Here is a 12,093-nt window from a genome sequence, read left to right on the forward strand (position 1 = left end):
AAATACAGTCAGGGCAAACGCATTTTCAAAATCATTTTGCCACAGAATGAGCGCAGTAGGCAAGAATATCTCATTGGAAAGAGGAGAGGCATTAGTTTCTTTTGTAAATCTGAATTTTGCCCTCTTTCTAGCTTGGACTTCTCTTTAATAATGCAAACTCAAAAGCGTTATTAGACAGTGAAAATGCATATAACGTAAATTACATTTTAATTATCATTTTGACACCAATCATATGAAGCATAACTATGCAACTCTAGAAATACATTTTAATGTAAATAAAGCTACTCATAAAGCATCAAAATTTTTGTGTAAATGAAATGTCAGTACTAGCTGAATTGAATTTGAATTGCATATATGCGTCTATATGGTAAGTGGAGCTGAAAAATTGACAGTGAGTGTAGATTTAAGGAGGTGTACTTAATGAAGTGTCAGTCGGTATATATATATATATATATATATATATATATATATATATATATATATATGGGGTGCGGGAAAAAACGTGGACGTGAACGATTCTGAATCGATTTACAAATGTCACAAATCGATTTTCTAAATATTTAATTTATAACGTAATGTTAACGGAACGCAAAAGGCGGAACTTGGAAGTGGGTAAGTGCAGCGCCCGGACAGTCTGTGACGGCAAACAACAAAAACACTACTGGATGAGTGAGAAATCCGACCGGTTCCCTCTGCATTAAAGCCAGGTTAGGTCAAGAGTCACAACACAAATGATAAGAAGAGCCATTTTGTCCTTTCAACAAAAATCAAACCACCTTGGGAGCCACAACATTTAATGTCCAATATGTCTCAGTATGTGTTAATGTCCTAGTTATAGGCTAAACAATATAAACGAGAGCGCAGATTTACTTTGCTCTGCTTTAAGCTTCGCCTACAGCCGCTTTCCTCCCATCTCCGCCAGAAAACTTTTCCTCAGAAGTAGATCAGTTAACCTAAATGTCTCACAACGTTCGACTGTTTTACGAGCCTGAAGTCGCTTCTCATTCTCCAGCTTCTTGTTCGAATTTACCCGTTCCACCTTAAATTCTGACTGAGGCGCCGAATGTAAATACGGCACCATTTAAGGTGGAACGAGAAAATTCGGAAGAGAAGCGACTTAATCTTCGCCACTTTTTAGTGTGTTACAGTCTCTCGTTGCAGACTTAACGTATCAGGAAACCAACTGCGCTGCTTATAAATGCGAATAACGCACCGTTGCTAGGTGACCTGCAGTCTGCACGGCAATTCTCAGTCGTTGCGAAACAGGACTTTCGCGCTATGTTGCACACGTCCCGTCTTGAAGATATTTTACTGACACAGCAACCCCCCCCCCCACCATCTTTCTCTACAGCGAGAGTTTTTTTCAAGTCATGGTACCGTTTTATTTACTTCCACAAGAATTATATTAATCCTAATCTGGCCTTTCTTCTTATTTTGCTCATTGATTTGTCACCAAAGGACAAATATAATCACTGAAAGGGAGCCTGAAGGGTGGAGAAAGTTTGATGCTGCGTTAATGTGTGGAGTATCTGTGTGGAGTTCATAATGTTTGTCCCTCCACAGCCCCTGTACGCGCTGTCTTTCTAACTCTGACAGAACCGACCACCTGCCCCCCTCACACAAACTACGCTCCACTTTCAGTCTGAGCTCTCTTCTCCTCTGTATTCCTAAAAAACTCATCATATCCGACAGTGAAACCGCGCTGCTGCTGATCGCTGACAGACGCCGCTGTACTTCCTGCTTTTCTGGCGCTAAACCACACTGTGCAAATCGCCATGGTAACAGCGATCTCTCTGATTGGTGGAGCTCTCCAAATATTTAATAGAAGGAAGGCTGAAGTAGCTAGCTAATGAACTGTATTGCATCGTAAGGTATAACTTCATGTTGATTTTAGCTAGCTTAAGAGGCTAAGTACCCCTCTAACATTAACTTCACTGTAAAATGCCTGGAAAAATGGATTTCTACATTTTTGTGCCATTATGGTAATGTTAGCTAGCGAATTTTGATGTGATAACCCTTATAAATAAATTAGAAACTTTTAAAACTAAGTATTTACAGAAATCGTGCTGCAATGTGTGTGGATAATGCCAACTAGCGTTAGCTAACGCAGCTAAGTTATATGCTATTCAAAGGACTTACCAAGTTAACCTTTTAATACAAAGCTTTTAATTAATTTTTGCTAACATTAGATCCCTATTAGAAAGTGTTTACAGTAGTCTAAAGTCATTTTAACTTATGACATGACCATAATTAAACTTACTGAAAATGATGAAGCAGCCTCTCTTGAAAGGGGGGATTCCAATGAAGGTGGGGTCTTATCTGCGTTTTCGCGCCAATGACGCATCATCAGTGATATTTTTGTATAAGCAGTGATTAATAACCTTTTCCAAACAGAAATCCTAATTTGGTAATTTTACCAAATTTTATTACTTATATTACTAATATTATCGCGATTGCCAGGCTTAATCTCAAATGGCTCCTTTCTCCCTATATAGAGCACTATATGAGTTAAGACATTTTGATTTCTTGAACTAAATAGTGCACTATATGTCCAGTAGGGAACTGTGCACACCTGCCTGAATCCCAACTGGCACTTTGTAAGACATCTTATGCACTGTTTGGTTTCAGGAGCCGTTATTTCAAGACCTACATAGTGCACTATGCAGGCACCAGGAAGCCATTTGAGATTTATCCATTATCGGCACGAACCTATAGTGCATGTTTGGGCCGGATGAACACGTATGGGAATTGGCCCGAGCTCCTTTTGCTGACTCTCCAGACGCCGAGTGTAACGTGCACTCGGACCGAACCTGCACTGAAAAAAATGAACTTGGCCCTTAGTAAATTTTACATAATAAAATTGTGCATGTTTTTCTCAATTTAAATGTGTTTTTGCTTCAACTAAATAATAATAAGCAAAGTTGAAAACCAGTGAACTAAACATATGAAACACGCTTAAAATGAATTAGAAATAATGATGTTGTGTCAAGGGGTAGACACTGCGCATGCACATGCACAACTTTTCCCGAGCTGACGGCAGCCATTTTCTACACCTCGTCTCTGGGAAGGTTTGACTGACCTGAGAAAATTCTGTCATCTTACATTCACAAGTTAGGAGACTGTATATTGTCTATTGTTTGTCATTATGGACATATAACATGTTAATGACATTTACACAGAAAAATATTGGCAAAAACATGAGGTTAAGGGAGGACTTAGCATGGCTTAAAATTCGCTAGCTTAGCTAACTTAGCTAGCTAGCCAATTTAGTTTAAACCGACGCATATTCAAAGAACACATAACATTACTCAGTCAAATAATCACTAAACTTACTAAAGCTGATCGCAGTGTTTTAATGTGTGTGCTTCATAAGTATCTGTCTATGTTGAAGTCACTTTAGGTCCTCACTAAGTTTGCTCATGAACACAACCGTTAGCTGACGTTATTGTTGACCTAGCCTAGCTAACCTAGCTAAGTAACGGCGCCATTTTCTAAAGTTCACTGCAGATGAGTGCGTTTAGCTGCTGTGTCATCGTACAAGTACATGGTAAAATATTGTTTAGATGGTTGTAGACGCGCACAGCGCAGCGTTGGATATATCTTTGATGAAAACAGTTAAGGGACGACTAGCATAGCACAAGTTTGTGAGGGGCTCAGTTCAGCACATATTCGAAGTAAACAGACCTAGCTAGCATTAGCTAGTTGTGTGTCCTTGACATGACCTGTAATAATCTTTTCCCACTGAGGAGGCTGTGGTCGCTTCGCCTGTGATGTTGGATGTGATATTTGGGTACTAGCTGTCCACAAACCTGTGTAATTTCAGCCTTAGTTAGCTGGCTAGCTAGCTCCACCGAGCCTGGGGTTTAGGATATGGAGCCTGCTAACGCTATTAGCAAACGTTAGCTTAGCAAACATAGCGTTAGCAGCTAGTAGGTTACAGACATCAGTTAACTGGTTTAATTTCAACGTTTGTCTATTTAACACTTAATGCTCTGTTCGATGAACCCAGTTTGCAATGTGTTGTTCCAACATGGACCCGTTAGCGCAGCTAGCTAGCGTTAGTTAGCTAAGCAAACGTTAGTGTTAGCAGCTAGCTGGCTAACTTAGCTAGTAGGCTACAAGCACCGTGAAGCAGGTTTAAGATGATTTTTTTCAGCTTTCTGTTCCTTCAACACCAATCGCTCGACTTTGCTCCATCAGAATTGTCAGTGGAGATTTAGTTCGGCATAATAGAATATTATAGAATATCCGTTATCTTGTTAATTAGCAAGCTAATGCTAACTGTTCGGCCCTGTAGTGGAAAAGAGGTTTATGTTTGCCCGTATAACAGCAGAGTGTCACTGGTCATTATTATAATCAGAATATAATTTTGTATGTAAGATGGTGCACACACACACTCACACATATGTTTTGCTCATGTAACTCCCCTGTCATTGTTACCAAAATGTGGTTTACCTTATGTTTAGTCAAACTGCATTTATGTTAAACATTATGGTCTTCAAGTGCCAAGTGGTATAAGTAATTATTATACATCGATTATGATGCTCAATAATGCACAAACCCTAGACAGGGAATCCTGATAGCCATATTGATTAAAATAACCTTGATGTGACTTAAATATCATAGTTGGTTTCAAACTAAAATAATGCTCACAGGATTAAAACAAATAGCTAAATATGAGTAAAATAATATATATTTTTGTAAGACTATTACATTTCAGCCAAAATAATGCACTGTTATGTCTTTCCATATGGTGAGATAAAACATTAAGGTAAAGCGATAAAACATTAAAGTAAAGCTTATGTTTAAGATAAAATGTTAACATGGTCTTTCATTTAATTTTGTTTAAATGCCCTCTTTGTTTATAGGTTAAGGCTTAGCAAGGTTGTTGAGTGCCATGTTTTAAAGGATTCTCTAGCATGTTCTAAGTGCATTGTTATGATCCAGATTTGATATTTAACTATGAGGCTATTTGTTTTGTAAAGCTACTTTTTATTTATTTGTTTAATTGGTCAAATTAGTAATCATTTTTCAGTCTCTAAGATGATTGGGATTTTGATGTTCATATGTGTCTTTTATCTGTTCCTTGTATGCTTGTCAAGTTAATGTACCATTTTTTTTAAACAGTTGAAGGTATATTCTAACAAGTGCAATCAATATGTGCGAAGGATGTCCACCTAAAAAGAGAAGCCATCATAAAAGCTCTTTGTCCGCACCTGAATGATGATGATGGATTTCTTATCAAGGAGTACATGGTAAGTCAGTATGTGACCTAAGCACATCACCATCATTCTAATTCAGTTCTAATTTCTAACTAAGGTAAATTCATCTTATTTCATATTTGTGCTCTTTTAAATACTGTGTGTGTTTTCCAGGCACCTCAGTTCTTATATCAATTGCTTATAACATTTGCTTAATAAAATCAGCCCCCTCTCAATCTGTGTAGTAAATCCAAATCGAAACGCAGCGTTGGTGTGTTAGTAAGTTAGGACCAACCATAGATTGTAGGTGCTAGTGTGAGAAAGGTGAACTAGAAATATCCATTTTGTAATGTGTATTTTACCATTGAATGGAGTTTTGTGGAGATGGGGGCTGATTTTATTTAGATTCATCATAAAATAAGTATTTGATATTAAAAAAACTGTCTGAGGTACCTAGAAGTATTTAGAAGATCTCAAATGAGAAATAAACTGAACTTACTCTTTATAGACCAAGAGTACAATGGAGTTTAGTATTAATAACAAGATTTAATTAGTAGGATATTCATGGTGAAGACATATTGAGAGACCAGCACAGCACTGAAATGGGCATTTATGTCATCAGAAGAGGGTGGAGCTCTTGGAGAATATGAAGATGTTGACGCTGATGGAAACGTTATTGTAGGAAACATCAAATCAGTTGCACCAGACTGCAGTAATGCTTGGAGTAATCTATGCACTGAATATGGCTCACCACAATGGGCGGAAATGCTGCTATGAATTTGTACATTCCTCAGGCCAAAGGATGGTGCAAAGCTCTCCCCTAAAATTCTTGGCTTGGAGAACAAAATCTTGGGATAGTCAAAGTTGGCTGTCCATTCTGGAAATATATGGAACTTTTCACACTAGCTTCTGCTTTGATTGAAAAGCAATGGGCTTTTGAGCAACGTTTAAGTCACATGAAACAAGAATGGCTGTATTTGTCAACATCTCTTAAAATTCAATGACATTTCAATGATTTTCTATACAGCATGTCAAGATCCTGGTCATGTTTAAGAACAATTTGGCTTAAAACAGCATGCAGTTAAATTTTAGAGTCTTTTTTTGCTAAAGCTATACAAAGTTCTGGGGCATTATTTTGATCAGTGATGACAATTGGATATTGTATAAAGTCATATAACATTAATACTGTGTTATTGTGCTGTTCTATTTTAAATGTCTGCTGTTGTAAAGTTGCACTTAAGGTTGGTGTTATCATTACATAATTACTGAATGTTACTTCATTGTTTCACAAATTCTGGGCCATTACTTAAGACTTAATTAATTGTGATTAAAGGCGCACACATTTAGGTGAATGTGTTTATAATTGCAGTGTTCTGTTTGAAGCTTATTGTTGTATGTAAAGTTGCATTTTAGCTTGTGTTGCCTGCAAGACAAGCAATAATGTATTGATACCTGTGCACTTTTAGAGAAGTATTTAGTCTTTTTTTTACTACTCTGCTTTTTGTCTACAGTCTTGTTTTATTACTTAATATTCAGTGTTTTTCTATAGTGGTAAAGCAAATGTGTATTTTAGTTGATCCTAATATGCATGTGCATTTGATGTACATTAAAGTCACTGTAATTTTTTTATTGTCATGATAGTCATTGTCTTGACCATGTGTTTAGATAGATGGAACATTTAATAAGTGTAAGTGAAGTTTAATTGGTGAAAAGTAACATTTAAAATTGTACATTAATAAATGTTCTGTGATATAATTAAGCTGTTGTACATAATAAACAATGAGTAACTATTTGGAAATACATCAGAATTTAGTAGTTTTACTAAAAAGACATAATTTAATGAAATAGCATTAACATGATTATATTTAGTTAAAATTACACTTTTATTAATTAAATTTTACAAAAATATATTTAAGCTGACAAAATTTACAAGCAATGAGTAAATGTCATCAGAAAGGCATGAAATTTGAGTTGTTTTAACTAAAAAAAAGTTAACTTTTTAAAGTTTATAACAATCTAGATAATTTGCTTAAGTAGAAAGAACATGATTCATTTTAGTTAAAGTTACTGAAGTTTTTGAAGTAAATCCTGCAAAATATGGTTAAGTTGATATTGCTTATAGGTAATGAGTAAAGTGTAACTCAAATTATATCTCTGAATAGATAGTTTAATTGCGTGCAACGCTTTGACGAAAAAAATTAAGCAAATTCAAAGAGTCATTTTTTTGAGTTTATAAATACACAATTGGGCCGTATCATCACATATGGGAATCGGCCCGAGCTCCTTTTGCCAACTCCCGAGTGTAACCCGCAACTGGCCCGAGCCTATGAATGAACACCTGGGCCGCGTCAGTACAAACGGGAATCGGCCCGAGCCCCCTTTGCAAGCTCTTTGGTTGCTGAGCGTCACCCACACTCGGCCCAATTCAAGCTGGCCGATGACGAGTCTTAGCCGATGCTGCCACAGGTCAGCCGATAATCGATATGAAAGTATAACTCCACAAACTTCTCAACGCCCCTCATTTAACACGAGGAGGTGCTGCCTTCCCTTTGCAAAGCCTTTGGCCACAATATTGCGACCTTTCCTGGTATTAATGCCACTTTGATGTCGCAATTCTACGACTTTTTCTCGAAATATTATGATTTTATTCTCGAAGTCTACTGTTTTTATTTTTATTAACAGTGGCCCTATAAAACGCTGTCGTACGGTTCATCGTCAGTGTAGCAGTGTAAAATTTTGGGAGTGCCTATTCCTACATAAATGATTGAACTAACCTAACTTTGTGTAAATAGACCACAATATAGAAATATGTACACATATGCACTTGTGACTGGCGTGTGTCTTTTTTCTGAATTTATACAAACACTGTTTCATTTTATAGTAAATTTGTTTTTGCTAGTTCATGTTTATGAACTGACAGATGGAATATAATAAAGGAAAACACATTTGTGAACCTGTGTTTAAAGCAAGTTTTTATTAAACTTGTAACTAAGTTGCAAATAAGTCTTAAACTGAAACTTTGCTTGTTTGCAAAAATTGTTTTCACAGCCACTTGGTTCTACCTAATGGAAATTGTTTGCCTTCAGTGTTTTGTGCTTATGATAATTTTAATAGACATGCAGCGTCAGACTAATTAATGACATTCTATTAAAAGATTTGGTTTACCAAGAGTGACACTAGAGTATTTTCAACTAAAATGAGTTAATGAAGCAAGAGTCTTGTTACAAAAATGGTAATAGGACATTAAAGTCATAATTCACGTTTTAGTACTTTTACTTTCGATACTTAAGTACATTTGAAAGCAAATACGTTTGTACTTTTTTTACTCAAGTAGAGGTCTAAAGGGAGGACCTCTACTTTTACTGGAGTAATATTTTACCTTGGGTATCTCTACTTTAGCTCAAGTACATGATTTGTGTACTTCGTCTACCACTGCTGAATAATAAGCCTTAGTATGTAATAATCCTGGGATTTAAGGGGTTAATAACTGATCATCACATTGATTTATCAATCTGACCTTTTAGACTGTTCTGTTTTCAAGTTTACAAGTGACCACATCTGATTTGTATGGTCAGACTGTAGTTGCATTTTCTCACATATCCACATTGGTTTCTGTAGTATTGACGTACGCGCGCACACGCTAATTAGGTACAGGCAAAACTTGCAAATCTAGTGACGATAACTAGTTAATAGAACGATCATGCTGTATTTCCATTCCCATTTAAAACAAGCACTTGCCTTTAAGCCCAAACGAATACAAACCAATAAAGTACATCACAGGTGCTGTCAATTGCAGTATGCCGTATGATTTATAATTTACAGTTATAAATTGCATTTACATGAGATACGTGTTATTTCTGGAGAACCTGGGCTACTCAGATGTTATTATTTGACAAGTCAAAATTTTAGCTTTGATAAAAAATGGACTTGAAGGCAGCTATGCACACTGCCTGCAAAATGCATTTAACACAACCCAGGAGGACAAGCGGCTTAGATAATGATGATGAATGTCCAAACTTGACCAATGATGTGAAAGTTTAAGATCTGTTGAGGTAGGGCACATATTTAATATACAAAAATATATAAATATATACATTTTTCTTTTAGAGAAAGCTGCTTTATTACAGCATTTCCAAGCCCTAGTTTTCCAATAAACAGTGTACCTCTAGATATTGTGCATTAGGCCTAGGCGATAGAGTGAAGTAATCGGATAGCATCAATGATTGATAAGTAACCCAAGATAATGCTTCAGAGGCAATAATTACCTTGTCATGAAAAAGGATTGACAGGACCCAAAATGTTTTATTCACTTTTACTGTTAAAATAAAGGATTATCATAGGGCTTTAATAAGCCGTCAGGCTATGGTAAATGTTCTGCCAAATTTTCCCTTCTTTAGGATCTGAGGAAGTGTCCTGATTCAGATGAGTTGTAAAATGATGTAATGTTTCATAGTTTTCCACAGTCATCTAATCCTGAATTTCAGGATGTCTCAATTATTACGATGGAAAACACCTAATTTTTTTATACGTAAAGCATGTGGACATTGCTCTGGTTCTCGGTCATAGTCAAACTGTGCATTGTAAATGGAAGCTGTTGTGAGGTTGTTCTCTGTTCCTTTCTTCTCTAAAACTTATTCAGTATCACCACCTAAAGTCAAATGAACATAAACTACATCCATTATATTCATTTGGAACCAATGAACATCAACAATCAAATAATACTCAGTGAGGCCATCCTGAAAAGGATCAGTTAGATCCTTAAACTACGGATTTTATTTAAACACATACAACAATGGTTTTCAACCTGTGGGCTACAGTCCCCCTGTGGACCATGGCGGTACTGCAAATTTTTAAATGCAAAAATGAATTACCATACAAACATTTAACCAAACTTGCTTTTAAATGTGACAAATATTGTTGATTATTTGCATCAATAAAACATTATATTTATATCAAGCTAATTACTTGTTCTGGCAAAATGTAAGCTAGTTATATTTATATTTTCAGGGCAAGCAGAACCGATGCAAAGGAAATACAGCAGTGAATATGATGCGCTGAGCTTCACGTGCATGAGAACTGAAAACGTGAAAGTAAAAATAACAAATATGTATCTAAACCTGTCGACTTGAGCCAGAGCTTTTCTCTCCTCTGCCTGACTTCCAGCACTCGGCAGCTAACAAATCAGCTTTCTCGTTAGGTGAGTCAGAAAAAGAAGGGTTGGGAACCCCTGACGCAGAGAAAGAGCTGTTATTTTTATTTATTCTGATTTTGTTGGTTTTCAATAATAACTCAGTTTCAAATTACCTCAAATGGAGGCATTGCACTCGACTAGCCTCGACAACAATTTACTAATCCACTTTACCCCGAGACTGAGACAAGACCGAGTCCAAATAAGACCACTAGTTTTAGTTCCTGATATGAGCACAAGCCCTCTTCTCAAGGGCTTGAGCTCCTAACACAAGCATGAGCTCTCCTAGCATGACCCCTCCTTACACAAGCACAAGCTCTGCTATCATGACTCCCCATGACATGAACACAAACACAGGCTCACAAGTCCTTCTAACATGAGCACAAGCCCTCCTGAAATAGAATAAAAAGCAGGTCTAAGCTGCAGCAGATAGTGTGTGTGTGTGTGTGTGTGTGTGTGTGTGTGTGTGTGTGTCTTTGCGGGGGTAGAGAGAACGGGTGGGGTGACAATCAATAATTGTGATTTTTAACATAAAAAAATAAAGTACTCATTATTTTTAGATATCACCCAGGCCTACTGTGCTATGTGAAACCATTTATTTTTAATTTTGCAGTATCCTGATAGAGCCTGTACCAGTTATTGGGCATTAATGCTGCCCTGCATTGTTTTATCTGCAAAACATGGATGTTTTGTAAGTGAAATAATGTTTCCTTTTTTGTGGTGTTGGTAGCTCTCCAGGTAGCAGTGGAGCCTCAAAAGAGGGCCCTCCTGCCACAAGCACGAGCCCTCCTGACACAAGCACAAGCTCACCTGACAGGAGCTCTCCAAGCACAAGATCTCCTGACACAAGCACAAGCCTTCTTGACACAAGCACAAGCTCTCCTAACACGACCCCTCTTGACACAGGCACAACTCCTCTTGACACAAGCATGAGCCCTCTTGAAACGAGCACAAGCTCTCCTAGCATGACCATTCTTGACACAAGCACAAGCCCTTCTAACATGAGCACAAGCTCTTCTATCACAACGTATCCTGAGACGAGCACAAGCCCTTCTGACACGAGCATAAGTTCTCCTAGCATGACCCTGCCTGACATGAGCACGAGGTCTCCTGACACAAGCACAGTGCCAGGCCCTAATGCTACAGGTCCTAAGTACTTTAAAAGTAAAAATGGGAAAAATGTGATACCATGAACCAAGACCTAAAGTAATGGATTCGTCAAGTCCAAAGAGACTAGACAAAGTCGCACCTCTTCATTGGTATATGCGAAAATGCTGCCAATAAGCATCATTATTTATAAGTCTTAGAACTTATCTTACCAGTAAAATAAGGAAAAGAAGAGCTAATTTACAGAAAACAAAAATCACCAAGAAAGCAAAATAAAGCCAGTCCTTTCAGTGTGATCCTTTGCTGCTCTGAAAAGAATGCTTGAATACTGATACTAACTCGGTTGTAATTGATTATCATAAACAGTGCAGGGAATAGACATCGATACAGCTAATTAGTTAGCGGACATTCAGTCTCGTCATCAAAATTACTGACCAAAACTCTTGTTGATGAAGGGTTTTTTTTTTTATTTCATCAATGTCACTAAGGCATAAAATCTGCAATTAAAGATATTAAAATGATTCCAATGTAACATCAAGCTTGCAGTGATATTGTGTTTCCTAAACTGGGTTAACTGCTTCTTATAGGAGCTCCTTG

The 12,093-nt window shown here is 37.1% G+C and overlaps 1 protein-coding gene across 1 annotated transcript; it reads left to right on the forward strand.

Moving 5' to 3' along the window:
* The first annotated feature begins 7,464 nt into the window (after positions 1–7,464).
* LOC118808961 (mucin-1-like) lies at positions 7,465–11,582 on the forward strand. The gene is made up of 2 exons (XM_036571840.1): positions 7,465–7,667; positions 11,120–11,582. The coding sequence occupies exons 1-2, from the start codon at positions 7,465–7,467 to the stop codon at positions 11,580–11,582; spliced, it is 666 nt and encodes a 221-aa protein (XP_036427733.1).
* The last annotated feature ends 511 nt before the right edge of the window (positions 11,583–12,093 follow it).

This window comes from Colossoma macropomum, unplaced genomic scaffold, assembly GCF_904425465.1.
Source record: "Colossoma macropomum unplaced genomic scaffold, Colossoma_macropomum, whole genome shotgun sequence".
Classification (NCBI taxonomy): Eukaryota; Metazoa; Chordata; class Actinopteri; order Characiformes; family Serrasalmidae; genus Colossoma; species Colossoma macropomum.

Excerpts from the sequence above, each read along its gene's own strand:
- LOC118808961 (XM_036571840.1), top strand. The coding sequence starts at position 7,465 with ATGGGAATCGGCCCGAGCTCCTTTTGCCAACTCCCGAGTGTAACCCGC. Across the intron at positions 7,668-11,119 it reads CTTAGCCGATGCTGCCACAG|CTCTCCAGGTAGCAGTGGAG; the intron begins GTCAGCCGATAA and ends TGGTGTTGGTAG.